Source organism: Leucopleurus acutus (genome assembly GCF_964270905.1).
Source record: "Leucopleurus acutus genome assembly, chromosome: 3".
Taxonomy (NCBI): domain Eukaryota; kingdom Metazoa; phylum Chordata; class Mammalia; order Artiodactyla; family Delphinidae; genus Leucopleurus; species Leucopleurus acutus.
Window position 1 is genome coordinate 123,240,459 of NC_139145.1, and position 14,650 is coordinate 123,255,108.

Here is a 14,650-nt window from a genome sequence, read left to right on the forward strand (position 1 = left end):
ATAAATGTAACCCCCTCTCTTAAACAAGTCTCCCATGCGACTCACCAGTCAGAGCACCCCCCAGGCTTCCCCGCCGCAGCTGTCTTCCATCCTCACTCAGCTGTCTTTTAAACTTCAGCGACTTTCCAGGGCCGGAAGCCACGTCTGGGTTGCTGCATTTCCGAAATGGCATGGGCGGAGGGGATAGTATGTGGTCAAGCTGCAGAGAGAAGGAGAGCGACATCACTTCCTGGGGATGCTCTCAACCAGAATGAAAGACACCACACCCCTCCCCACCAGGCATACTTTCTTCCCTCTTTTCCTTCTCTAAATCCCTCTCTCCTAACACTGTTTTGAATTTGGCTGGTATAGAGACTTCAGGGTTCCACTGTTGGGCCTTCCATCTGAAAGAGTATCTGGCTTGCTGCAAAACCTCCACTGATGTGTTTTTCAAGCGAATTAGTGGGTCATGGCGTATCAGTGGATCATGAAATCAAGTTTAGTAGATGGTGACCAGCAGAACAGAAATTATCAGAGTCCAATGAAGGAAGGAAAAGAATCATTTCATGAAATGGTTAAGTTACACATGTATGTGTGTGTATCCAGAGTCATTATGTAAAATATGTCTTTCTGTGGGCCATGATCCTCCTAAAAAAAATGAAGAATATCGCTCTATAGATTCTACAGGGAATCCATAGATCACTTTAGTTGTTCACAAAAGAAAATTCACAAGCTTTCGGTGCTCACAAATATACGTAGGGAAGGGAACTTTCTAGGCACCACAGCCCTTAATGGAAATTAATATGTCCTGATACCAGTTCATAGCTTTTTAAAAGAAAACCTGTCACAAGAGTCACAGAAACCAAAGTCACTTCAAAAGACAGCTTTCTACAAAAGAATCCCTTGTGTCACAACACTTACTTCAAGATCTGTCCTGCTTTCAGAAGAAAACCTCTCATACCTGAATAGGGCCCTATGTTTTAAAATGTTCTCCTTCAGGTAGGTGTATATGCATGTATATGTGTCTAGATAGTTATTAAAGACAAAAATATTAATGTGCACATGCATATACCCAGATAGTTATTAAGAATAAAAATGAAGTACAAAAAATATTCATGGATATTCCAACTGCCACAGAAGAGAGCCAGCTTCATAGAAATTTAAAAACAAACAAGAGTTGGGTAACACTGCTCAAAGCCAGGCATTTTTAGGGATGCTTCACTGAGATTTGTTTTGTCTTCCTGGGTAGGAAGAAGGTCATCTGCTTATACCTGTCAGAATTTTTTCAGATTAAGACTCTCATGGGTGCATTTACAGGAAAAGGAAATTCATGGATGAAGTCATCTATGTGTCTGTCTATGCCATGCAGCATATTCAAAACCATGGCACAAAAAGAAATCTGACCTTGCCTATGAGTAACTCCTCTCAAGCCAGTTGAAATGAAATAGACTAGGCTCACTCAGCTGTTACAGGATGTCAACTCTCCCCCAAGCTCAGCTGTATTCATTAGTAACACAGAACAGCTGGATTTCAAGCACTTGTCAATCAGTACCATCTGAAATTCATTGCCAGTCAGTATTTTACTGTATTTCATTGCCACTTAGTAGTTTAGTGAGAGGTCCTCAACAAACTAGAGGCGCATCCACTCCAGGATCTGCCCTGATCAGCAGGGAAAAGGAATTGCAGATTGTACTTTTGGAAGTATTTGTTAGGGCTGCTGTTCATTACATCAGTGTCCTACTTAGAACGGCCTCCAAGAGCGAATTTCTGTCTAATGTTAGACACTTTGCCCTTAAACCTTACAGACAATGAAATGTAGCAAGGGCACCTTGGACAGTAACACATCAGCTACTACAAAACGCAGAACCCAGCCAGGGGTCCAAATGCAGTCAGTCCATTACACAAAGCAGAGGTTAATTTTGCCTCCTTCTTAGCTCTATTTTATGCCCTTACCCCCATTTTTTTTTCTTATTTTCTGTCAATATTTTGGGGAAATTTTAAGGAAATTTGAAACAACAGAAAAGTTGTAAGATTAGTATAATAAAAACCACGTTCCCTTGACCAGTGGCGATCTCCCTCCCTCCCTCCCTCTCTCTCTCTCTCTCTCTCTCTCTCCCCGTCCCCCCCTTTCTCTTTGCCCTACCACCCCTATAGTGAGAGTTAGTTGCAAACACTGTGGATTTTTACCCCTCAATACTTTGGCCTGCCTCTTCAAATAACAAGGGCACTGTCTTAAATTCTCCTGCCCTGTATTAAATGTATTCTTCTAAGATGTCTCAAATCTTCTGTTATCAAGGGAAGTATAAATACTAGGGAAAAAATAAAATATGTGGACTTAATATTAAAAATTTGCTTTTACAGCGAAAGAAAAACATGCAGCCACAAGGTGGCAATGTGTCATAGACATTCAACAAAATGCCCCATAATCGCTACTACTCGCATAAGTGCACCAAGAACCCCTCAGAATAACCAAGTGAGTTAGGGTCCATTTCAGTTAGTCATTTTCTCTTAATTACTAGTGGCAGCTGCATTAACTACAAATATTTATTGTTTAAGGTTCACCAACTTCTGCTACTTATTTTTCACCCGAAGTTACATTTTTCAGCTTGCGGAATCATAATTAATTTCTCTGGGGAAGTTTGTTGTATTGCTAATTAACAGAGGGTGAAAAAAGTAAGCAGAGGAAAGAAGATAATTCCTAAGGAGGAATTATGTGATTTCCTTACATATTTCCAACAAAGCCATAAAAGACCTGAAACAAGTGTAGAAGAAAGAGAAGGAAGTCAAGGAGAAAGTGTAGGCAAATAGAAAAGAAAATCCATGTCATCACATATAGAGTCATGAGCTAGTAGTCCATAAGCCAGAGTTTTTTAATCAGAATCACAACCCCAAGAGAGGAGTATTATTTTAAATCTGGCAAAATCGAGGCAGTGAACTGTGAGGGCTGCAAATGTTCCCAACACAATATAAGCAGAAAAACCCATAAGCATTGCGCCATGTTCCAGGATCCCATTTTCTTCCTCACATCAAAATCACACTCTCAACAGCGCTCTCTCTAAATATATCATTTTTCCAAATTTGCTGTGTTGTCAGTCGCTCTACTTTTCTTTCTACAGTTAGTCAGAGCTTCTCAAAATGGTCCACTACAGCCTTGCAATTTATTTTTCATTTTTTGTCCTGATTCAAACACTCATGATCCCTTTAAAACATTTCATCAGACCCTGGAGCTTAAGGCAGACAGTCAACATATCACTTTGGACACTGCCCTCTGAATGATTTCAGTTTAATGTTTTCCAAGCTTTCCAAACTTCCAAAGTCTCCACACTACAAGGAATTCAACTAAAGACAGAGGTTGTCTTTACAACTTTCACTCATGTTCAAGGACATCTAAGCCTGCATTTGTCCTACTTGCTCTGAATACTTCTAATTTCCCTCACCAAGCAGTCAGTGGACTCCTGGAGAGCCAGACCCTACTCCCTTGTCACATACTCACCTAGCACACCGCTAGCCACAAAGTATCCTGGACTGAAACACATTCTCTGTACTTCATTCGCTGATGGCAAGCATTGATTTGTGGTAGACTAGCTTTCCTCAAAACTACCTACCTTTAGTTTCTTAACCGCTTCTAGTTCCAATAGCCACAAAACAGTTAAGGTGCATTTGCATATTACTGAATTTGGAAGTCAGACAGACAGGGACCAAACTTAACTCTTACAGGTAAGCAACCTCTCTTGCTAGCAGTTTGTTTTTTTTTAATTGAAGTATAGTTGATTTACAATGTTTCAGGTATAACAAAGTGATTCAGTTAAACACACACACATACATATACACACACACGTATATGTATATATACACACAATCTTTATCAGATTCTGTCCCATTACATTATTACAAGATATTGAATATAGTTCCCTGTGCTATACAGTATGTCCTTGTTGTTTACCTATTTTATATATAGTAGGATGTATTTGTTAATCCCAAATTCCTAATTTATCCCTCCTACCTCCTTTCCCCTTTGGTAAGTTTGCTTTTCTATATCAGTGAGTCTGTTTCTGTTTTGTAAGTAACTTCATTTGTATCATTTTTTAGATTCCATATATAATTGATATCATATGATAACTGCCTTTATCTGACTGACTTACTTCACTTAGTATGATAATCTCTAGGTCCATCCATGTTGCAGCAAATGGCATTATTTCATTCTTTTTTATGGCTGAGTAACACTATTCCATTGTATACATGTACCACATCTTCTTTATCCATTCATCCGTCAATGGACACTTAGGTTGCTTCCATGTCTCGGCTATTGTAAATAGTGCTGCTGTGGACACTGGGGTGCGTGTATCTTTTCAAATTAGAGTTTTTGTCTTTTCCGTATATATGCCCAGGAGTGGGACTGCTGGATCATGATAACTCTATTTCTGTTTTTTAAGGAACCTCCATACTGTTCTCTATAGTGGCTACACTGACTTACATTCCCACCAACAGTGTAGGAGGGTTCCCTTTCCTCCACTCCCCCTACAGCATTTATTATTTATAGACATTTTGATGATGGCCATTCTGACTGGTATGAGATGGTACCTCATTGTAGTTTTGATTTGCATTTCAGTAACAATTTTGGTAGCAGTTTATCACAGGAAACATGTAAGCGTCCTAGAGAACAAACGGTGTACACAACTACTGTAAGTCTGATCCAGACTTGGGGAAAAGTTTCCAAAATTACCAGTCCTACAGAAATGCTCATCACCAGAAATCTATATCTATCTTCTATATTGATCATCGCCAACCATTGTTTGCTGTTTTACAACTATCAGGATGAGTAAAACAGAAGAGTCCACCACAATTACACTGTGGCTTCTGCCATCAGTGAATATGAATTAAAGCCAAATCATTTACAAGACTGGGTCTTATTCTGTTCAGTGTCTCTGCCATCACCACCACAACCACTACCACTGTCTCCAAACATGGACCATGTGTTTCTTCTATGGCTATATCCCACAGTTTCATCCATCTCTTTCTAAAAAGGCATATTATACCTTTCGATGAACACTGAACTTGCAGCCTTCTTAACTGACAGCTTTCTCCAGCCTCATCTCCAGACAATTTCCTGCCCAAGCACACAAGTTCTCTCATTTACATGTTCACATAACCATTGTTATTTGGAAACTAAAGAGATTTTTCCAACTTCAGTAAATGGCAACTCCTTCTGTCTAGCTTCTCAAGTCACAAACCTTACACTTATTCTAAACTTCTCTTTCTTATTCTATAGCTGATCAGCAAATCCCCTAACTCAACCTCTAAAATATATCCAGAACCCAATCACTTCACCACTTTTACTGCTACCACTCCTGTCTCTGCCTTCCAGATCTCTCTTGAAATAGCCTCCCAAGAGATCTCTTTGCTTCCATCCTACTTCTCAGCACAGCAGTCAGTGACCCTTCTAAAACATAAGCCAGAGGCTTATGATCCTCTGCTTGGAGTCCTCCCATGACTTCCTCTGCTTGGATCCTCTGCTTGGAGTCCTCCCATGACCTCCCCTTCACCCAGAACAAAATCCAAAGTCTTGACAATGCCCTATACAAGGTCCTACCACCTCTACCCCCATCCCTCTGAACCCAGCTCCTACTACTCCACTCACTCCACTTCTGTCTGTTGCCAGACCTCAAAAGCCCCAGGCATCTCCCCACCACCCAGGACCTTTACACTGATTACTTCCTCTAACCTGGGATACACTCCAGATATTAGCTACCATGTTTCCCCCATCCTAAAGGTCTCTATTAAAAGGTTACTCTTTCGAGGCGGCGGGGGGGGGGGGGGGGGGGGGCTTTCTCTAATGGCCCTACGTAAAAGTGTTACTGAACACAAGTTTGTGTGCCCCATGTACAGTGAAGTCAAACAAACCGAAACATTGGCATTTGGAGCAGAGAAAGGTTTATTGCACGGCCAAGCAAGGAAAATGGGTGGCTCATGCTCAAAAAACCCACACTCCCTGAAGGGTTTCAGCAAAGCGTTTTTAAAGGCAAGGTGAGGGAGGGGTATCCCAGGGTTTGTCATCAGCCCATGCACAATTCTCTGATTGGTTGATGGTAATTAATCCTTAGGTGCCAGAAGGTCTGGGGGCTAGGAGCTCATGATCGTCAAGCAGTTAATTTCTTCCATGTGGTGGTGGTTTTAGCATCTGAAAAACTCAGGAAATATACATCAGATACTACCATCTAGGTACTTCAGAGAGGAGCTAAAGCAGAGGATATGGGGGAGAATTCTGTCTTGGGAAGGTCCCATAGGGTCCTGCTTGGTTACAAAGGGTAGGCCCATCACTTTTTTCCCTTTTCAATTTTTCTCCTTAGCATCTATCACTACAAACATGTTAGACCTTTTATATTTGTTTATTGTCCTTCTTCTCCCACTAGAATGTAAGTTACAGGAAATTACATACTACTCTGTTTTGTCCACCATTTGTCCACTGCTCTACTTAAAAGGCACCTTATAAATATTTGCTGAGAGAACAAATTGCAAATCTCTGGTATTTAGATTAAACAAAAAATAAAAAAACATATGCAATAAAGGATTCTGATTACTGGAAAAAAACAGGATCAACTTATAATATTAAATGCTACTCAAGGTAAAAATGCTAAAGGGAGTCTAGCATTTTGACAAAGTTGAACACTTCATATATGAAAAAGGCCCTTAGGTTAGAGCAAATGGCATCTTTTCAAAGAATCTTTTCTATATACAAACTAATATGCTAATTTTCGAACACTGCTACCTCTGAAGGTGATTCCTAAATAATGAGTTATTCGACCTTTTAAATCTATCCTAAGTAGCATAATCACTGTGTCTATCAGCTCCTCCTTTCAGTAATTCCTTATTCATTCCCAAGATGTGGCACCTGCATTTTAAAGACCCATCCAGAATGCATGTGCCCTAAGGCCAAAGTTCATTAGTTCAGAGGGATCACCTCATACATAATAGGGTCTGACAGTAAAGTCTTTTTTATGCTAAAAAAGAGAGAGAAAGAGATTGACTAGTAACTTAGGGTTATGAAGACACTGTTCACTTATTCTGTTTCTTGATTTTAAATATTCTAAGAAACGAAAGATATGAAAATAAATGAAGAATTGTAACACTGCATAGACTATGCTTGTAATCTTAATGAATTGCTCTATTGCCTCCATCCAGAAAGGAATCAAATTGGCAACCTGAAATGAGTTTATTGCAAAATTGGATTTTATTTACATTTAAACCAAGTCCTATAAACAACATTTTGAAATTTGATAGGGTTCTATAGTTAAGACAGTCATTATTGTTTTCATACTAATTCCTCAGTGGCCAGGAATGCCAACACTTCCTATCTAATTAGGACATTTAACTCTTTCCATGCCTGTTTCCTCATCTGCAAAATGTCAGTAAGAATACTACCTATCTCTTGAGGTGGCTGTGAAGTTTAAAAGAATTCATAGATGCGCTTAAAACAATACATAGAATACAGTATGTGTGCAATAAATATTAGCTGTGGTGGCTATTAACATCCCCATGTAGAAGTTACTTCATTCGGAAACATCTCTGTATGTGTACTTCATCATAAATGGTTTGCAAGGAAATTAAACTGATTATAGTTTTACTGAGTTGTCTTTTTTTTTTTTTCTTTATGGCTCAAATGAGAACTTGGTTTGAATGAACTGCTTTAAAATTATTTCAGGCCAAGACAAGAAATAACTAAAACATAAAAATAAATAAATAAATAAAATTATTTCAGGTTGTCATTCTTGTGCTGTGCTCCAGAGCACAGACTCCTGGGTCTTGATCATGGGGTTCTCAGCGTGCATGAGGTGAGGGGCCTCCTCCCAATGTGAATTCTCAGGCACAGAATCCCATTGTCATGCTACTTAACTCCTCTCTCGGAAGTATGGGCCTCAGCGGTGGTGAGGACGCAGAGGGAGGGTGGATGAAAAGGGCCTGACACAGGGCTTGGCACATACAGGCACTAAGTAATAATGTTGATGGTAACGGTCATCACAGCTCAAGTCTCCCCTTGCCTTAGCCTGTTGACTCAAAGAACAGAGAGAAAATATTTAACATTCTCACCACTGCCTGAAGAATATACAACCTCCCTTGCCCCAGCATCCTAAGGTCTTACTATAGATCGAATCAGACACCGAGAGAGCTACAATCTTGGACCATATTTTACTGGGGCCCATTTAACTGAATTTGCTGACATTCATATTGGACTATGCCACCCAGAATGCATGTTTCCATTTAATGATATTGTAAGAAGTAGCCCTCTATAAGTCCTGCCACTCTTCCATAAACATAAGGGCCTATATTGAACAGTATCCTCCTTGTCAAGACTCATCTCTATACAAACATTAAGCAGCTGGGAACCAGGTATTCTGGGCACAACAGTGGACAGAACAGACAAAAATCCTCGTCCACTAGGAGCTTCATTCCAGCTGGAGAGACAGAAACCTGGAGAAAATGCTGTCAGTTCTCTGCACTAGAAACAGCTCTGCTTCTGCTGGGTTATGGTCTTCTTTTATCCTGGGAAGCCCATGAACCATATAACTAATCATGTTCCTCTAATGCAGCCACTTGAAATCATAGGACAAAGCTTGCAGTCCATCACCAGCAAGTGTGGCCTGTCCAGTCTCCATCAAGACTTCATGGATCTGGTTGTAACCTGCAGTAACCTCACTGGATTTCACCTTACCCTCTGCTAGACTGAATGTTTGTGTCCCCACCGCAAATGTATATGTTGACCCTTAACCCCCCAAAATGATGATATTTGGAGGTAAGACCTCTGGGAGGTGCTTAGGTCATGACGGCAGAGTCATCATGAATGGGAAATCCCATAGAGCTCCTTTGCCCCTTCCACCACGTGAGAACATAGCTAGAAAAAAATCTGTCTATGAACCAGGAAACAGGCTCTCACCAGACACTGTATCTGCCAACGGCTTGATCTTGGACTTCCCAGCCTCCAGAACTATGAGAGATAAACTGTGCTTATAAGGCACCCACTCTACGGTATATTGTTATAGTGGTCTCAAGTAGTGGTAATCTTGTTGCCTGGGGGACATTTGGCAATGTCTGGAGCCATTTTTGGTTTGTCCAACATAAAGGGGGCAGGGCATGTGCTGGGATCTAGTGGCTAGAGACCAAGGGTGCTACTAAATATTCTGCAAAGCCCAGGACAGCCCCCAGCAGCAAAGAATTATCCAGCATACAACATCCATAATGTCACTGTTACGAAACTCTGCTCTATACTTGCTTTTCTTTTGTCTAACTGCACCTATTTTTAAGTTATTCATCTTGCTGAGTTATGTGTTACTGTAGGTCATCTTAAAACCTTTTGAGAACAAGAAGTGGGGGGCAAACGGAGAGCATAGATAGAATCTAAGCAAGAATTGTTCATGTCAACAAGATTTGTTAAGCAAACCATTTCCTGAGCCACATTAACTTACCCAACCTATTTAGCTGTTTATTGCATTTCACTGTCTCAATGAACATCCATGTTTTGAAAACTACATCAATAGAACATATTTAAACCAAAAGATGTACTAGATACCAATATCATTTTCCATCTTCAATTTTGTAATTAATTCTTTGAATCACAAACTTCAATTAGCAATACACAAAGTGTTTCAGAAACATCCTAACATACATTAGTAGATCAAACTATAGTGGCATTCACCTAAACAGACCTGCACCACTAGTTTCATCTCTTAAGAGAATTGATTTTCTTTCTTCCTTCCTGAGAGAAATATGTAAATTAGCACTTTGATACCACAATCTCGCTTTTGTCTGTCAACTCAGCTTCAAGAAAGTTAATTCCTTTGCTTATGAACATGCCCCCGCCAACACACACACCGCCAGCTGTATCATCACAGTCCCAACGACAAAGCGCCGCACAGCAGGCGTTTAATTGTGATGTGTACATTAAGCATTAAATTCAATTGTCTGCAGATGAAAAAACAGAGCTAATGTTATATTACAGTATTTCGAAACATAGCACTTCTTAATTTAGAAACAATGACACTGGGGAAGCACAGGGAATATACTGATTTGACTTTGCATACATATCACCTATTTTCCTGTCACTTTAATATTCTAGATGTGTCTCTGACCTTTAGTTAGGGATCTGATCTCTGCCTGAAGTCGTTTACTTATCCGAAGACATTCAATTCCCTCGGCACCATCATGTCCCCATCAGCAACATAACTAAAGTTTCTGACCGCGGTTAACACAGCAGGCAGAGAATATACTCCTTACCAGTCACTGTCCCTGCACTTAAAGTCAGAGGGGAAAATCTCCACGATGCCACAAAACTTGACATTCTGTGCCAGCTTCCCCCTCTGGTGGGGAGAGTAGACCCCCAGGCAGGTAGTAGTACCATTTTACCAATGGGCAAACACATTGGGAAACATTAACCCCTCCAAAGTTATCAGCTCCACAGGAGGTACAAAAGGAATCAAGCCCGAGATTCCTAACTCCAAAGCCCATGGTCCTTCCACTGTTCCAAACTGTGAGAGGGGCTCACAGCAGCAAAGCACATGAAGCCCTGGAAAGTTGATTTTAATTCCCTCTTTCATCCTCGGTCCTAGAAGGCTCCCCAGAGAAGGCTGGGTCTTACACGCTGGTGTCAACCAATCTGAATGATCTAGTTCAATCCTAACTGGCAGTCTACAGAAGCGGTTTCTAGGACTTCTTAGCTGAAATCCTCAAGTCAGAATTACAGAATCACAAAATCCAATCACCTGTAGTCTAATTTCCTGCTTTTCAGAAGACAGAGGCCCAGCCAAGTCAATCGCCCAGGTTTGCAAAGATAACCGCCTAGGTTTCTGGTGCGAGAATCCTGACCAGACCCCAGATTTCCAGACCTACAATCTGTTACCTTGCTCCCCTTACCTACTCCTGCAGTCCTGCTGGTATCCACCACTCTACTATAATTGACTTGTAGGATTTTCTATGGGGTTTGTTCATAAATGCTTTATCAACCAAGACTTGTTTTAACAACTAGACATCGTGCTAAGGGCTGAAGACAAAAAACAGAATGCACATAGTCATCTTCCTTAGGACACTTCTACCAGAGTGCAGGAGACAGACACAAAAGCACAACCATGAAACAACATGGCAAATGTAACAAAGGAGTTAGGTATGAGGGATTGTAGCGGCTTTGAGCAGAGTTGTGGTCCAGCACCTAGTTAATTTCCAGTCCTTACCGTATTGGCTAAGCCATGCGTGTCACTTAATGCCTGAAACGCAGAGAGGAGTTAACTATCATTCACTCACACAGACTATGGTCTTCTCGGGGACCCTGAAGCCAGTGCCTGAAGGAACACAGAGTGGTGTGTAAACACTTGGTAATTTTCCTTCTAGCTTGGGCTTTTCAAGCTTTTCTTTAATGGGGTACAGAAAAAAAAATATTTTCTAAACAAGTTGGTCTAAGTAGGACGTATGAGGAGAATCCTCTCTTTGTTGAGAAGCTGCTGTGCTAAGTACCGTAGAGGGGAAATACCTGAGTCCACAGGGTCTGAGGCTGAGAAGAACTATTTTGTGTTACGGCAGGAGGAAGGATTTGCTGTTGCTCCAGAGAAGGAAAGAGAAGGAACATGAAAAATGCGAAATAAGCACCGAAAGACAAGTGCTTTTTTCAACTAAATGAAAACCAACCATGGAGAATAATTGGCAGCTAAACCTTCTCTGAGAGGAGGTGTAGGAGGAAGAGCAGAGTTTCTCCCACCATCGGTGCCACGCAGCCTGACCCTAAACATCCGTCCTTCTTAAGGCACCAACCGCCCCACCATGGCGGGTGTCTAAGAGCAGTGCGAGCATCACATCCCATTTCCTGAGGGGACCAGAAAACAGGGGAGATGGGGAGGCAGGGCTGTGAGGCAAGCCTACAGCTGGGACAGCACTCAGCCACTTACAGGGGGCGAATGATAACTTCACCTATAAAATAAGGAAAATTACTTCCTCCTCACAGGACTCTTGTGGATTAAGTTAAGTGATCAGTAGCAAGTTCCTAGGAAGAGAAAACGCTCAAATGTTTCTTCTCTTCCCCTTTCCATTTCCTCTCTTTGCCTGCTTCATTTTGCCAGAACCATAAAAGAAAAATAATCAACCACTAGACCTTCTGATCAGTAACATCTATTGACCTTAAAAATAAACTCTCGGGCTTCCCTGGTGGCGCAGTGGTTGAGAGTCCGCCTGCGGATGCAGGGGACACGGGTTCGTGCCCCGGTCCGGGAAGATCCCACATGCCGCGGAGCGGCTGGGCCCGTGAGCCATGGCCGCTGAGCCTGCGCGTCCGGAGCCTGTGCTCCGCAACGGGAGAGGCCACAACAGTGAGAGGCCCGCGTACCACAAAAAAAAACTCTCCACAAGTGTCTGGGAGAAACTTCAAAATATGCTCTTCTTGTAAAATAATGTGTAAGCTCTTTAACTGGACAAACATATAAATTAATGTTCATTTCATGATTTTACATTAAGAGGAAGAAAGGTTTGTTTGAAGAAGTCTGCCATGGGTAGCGGTAGCAAACCGAACCCTGACCCAAGAGACAAAATAAACTCTCTTCAGAAAAACATTCTAAGAAGCATGAGTCACATGCTCTCAGCAGCTCAGGGGCCTCACCTGGTTAAAATGGAAACATTTTAGAAGGACAGGAAAAACAGTCACTGAGAAATTGGCAAACAGAGAACTCAAAGGAGGGCTCTGGGGATGGGGGGTGGTGCAGGCCCATGCAAACTATTTTTATCAGCTTCCTTTCTTCTTCAAGAGGGAAAAGATAACCAGAGAGTGTGCAGAGAATGGAGAAGAAAGAGAAAGAAAGGACTGAGGGAGAAAGGAGAGGGAGATGGGGAGAGGAGAAAGTGACCCAACAAGGCCTGTTCAAGGACGCTAATGCCCTGTCGGCTCCCATGCTCCGTGTCACCTCATGCTTCCATTCCGGATGTGTCCCGCTCTCACCACAGAGCCTAACAATCTTCTCTCTTAGCAAACATAACCCATAATAAATAAATAATTATGTAACATTAAATGTATTAAATACTTAGAAATGAATATAGTCCACAATTCTAAATAAAGAAATCCCAAGACCTTCAGTCAGTAGCTCCCCCGGCCCAGCACCAAATCCCACTTACTCCTGGATCTCTACCTGAACAGGGTCCGGCCAGCTGTCTACCCTGTATCCCTGGGCTGAGTCTCTGCTTCTCAGTTACTACTCTCCCTGGCCTGGGCCCCCAGAACTCAAGGTCTGGGGGCTGCCTTGTGCCCAGGGTCTGGCACTGACTGACTCTTGCCTCTGAAACGCAGCCTGCTGGGGACCAGATCCCAACACAAGTGCCTGACCTCAATGCCTCCTGCCTGTCGGCCCAGTGAACAGCCACACGTCTGCCCCACCTCTGCTGGGAGCCACAGCCAGGCTTCAGGGCTTGCTTTAGAGCTTTAGGTCATGGTGCTAACAGCCCAGCTCTCCTCTGTCTGGTCACACCATCCCAGGGCTGAATCCCAAGTCGTCATCCACCACGTGGACTCCCAGCCCCCAAGAGTAGGCCAGGTCTAACCTACCAGGCCCCCAGGGGAACATGAACTAGAGAAACATAGGAAGGAGAAAATGACTCAGAAAGACATGTAAGAGGAGGAAGGGAGAGGGTAGGAAATGTAATGAGGGAGACAGAAGAAAAAGGAGAAAGAAGGAGCAATGAATAGCTTGATAGACTCTCAGAAAGGAATCCGTCAACTTCATAGTCTACTATTCACTTGGGTCATGAGTGCATGAGTAACTTGATCACTTAGATCTTCTGATTACTGATGTCCTTGAAAAGTCTGATTGGCTGACCAACCATTACTGGGAACTCACATATTTTTATCTATTCTCTACAAAAGGGTCTGGCTCCAAACAGGAGCTCTCTGTTCAGACCCCCCAACCCCACACTTGCTGGGAAGAAAACGCTTCTCCAGGTTCCAGGAGTGAAGGACAAATCAAGACATTCCCAACAACCAGCTGAAATCAGGCGAGGAAAAGATCTTGCCTTTGGGTACAGGTTCATAGCTCTGCTAAAAGAAGTATTCAACAGAAGCCACAGTGTAGTAAAAACAGACAGAAGATAATTCATGGTCAAGAATCCCTTGAGTTCTCAAATCAGCCCCCAAGGATTGGGTAGAGTTGCGTAAATAAGACCAACACAGCAACAAGAAGAGTTGAAGAGGACTGAGAGTTCTTTCATCTTTTTTTAATCATGTCTATGAACAAGAATTCTAAAACTACTATTAAAAATATACTTACTTTAGGGCTTCCCTGGTGGCGCAGTGGTTAAGAATCCACCTGCCAATGCAGGGGACACGGGTTCGAGCCCTGGTCCAGGAAGATCCCACACGCCATGGAGCAACTAAGCCCATGCACCACAACTACTGAGCCTGCACTCTAGAGCCCGCGAGCCACAACTACTGAAGCCGCTCACCTACAGCCCGTGCTCCACAACAAGAGAAGCCACCGCAATGAGACGCCTATGCACCGCAACAAAGAGTGGCCCCCGCTCACCGCAACTAGAGAAAGCCCGTGTGCAGCAACGAAGACCCAACACAGCCAAAAATAAGTAAACAAAAATCTTAAAAAATGAATAAAATCTACCTTTAAAGAAAATATATACTTACTTTAGCCAATAAGAAGAAACA

At 42.3% G+C, this 14,650-nt stretch overlaps 1 protein-coding gene across 1 annotated transcript in view; it reads right to left on the bottom strand.

Moving 5' to 3' along the window:
- LOC309958940 (microtubule-associated serine/threonine-protein kinase 4-like) overlaps positions 1-14,650 on the bottom strand; it is a gene marked incomplete at both ends in the record, with an annotated part of 316,578 nt that overhangs the window by 144,285 nt on the left and 157,643 nt on the right. Inside the window, one exon of the mRNA XM_082835057.1 lies at positions 46-199. Within this exon, the coding sequence (XP_082691183.1) occupies positions 46-199 (154 nt within the window). The remainder of the gene's footprint in view (positions 1-45; positions 200-14,650) is intronic.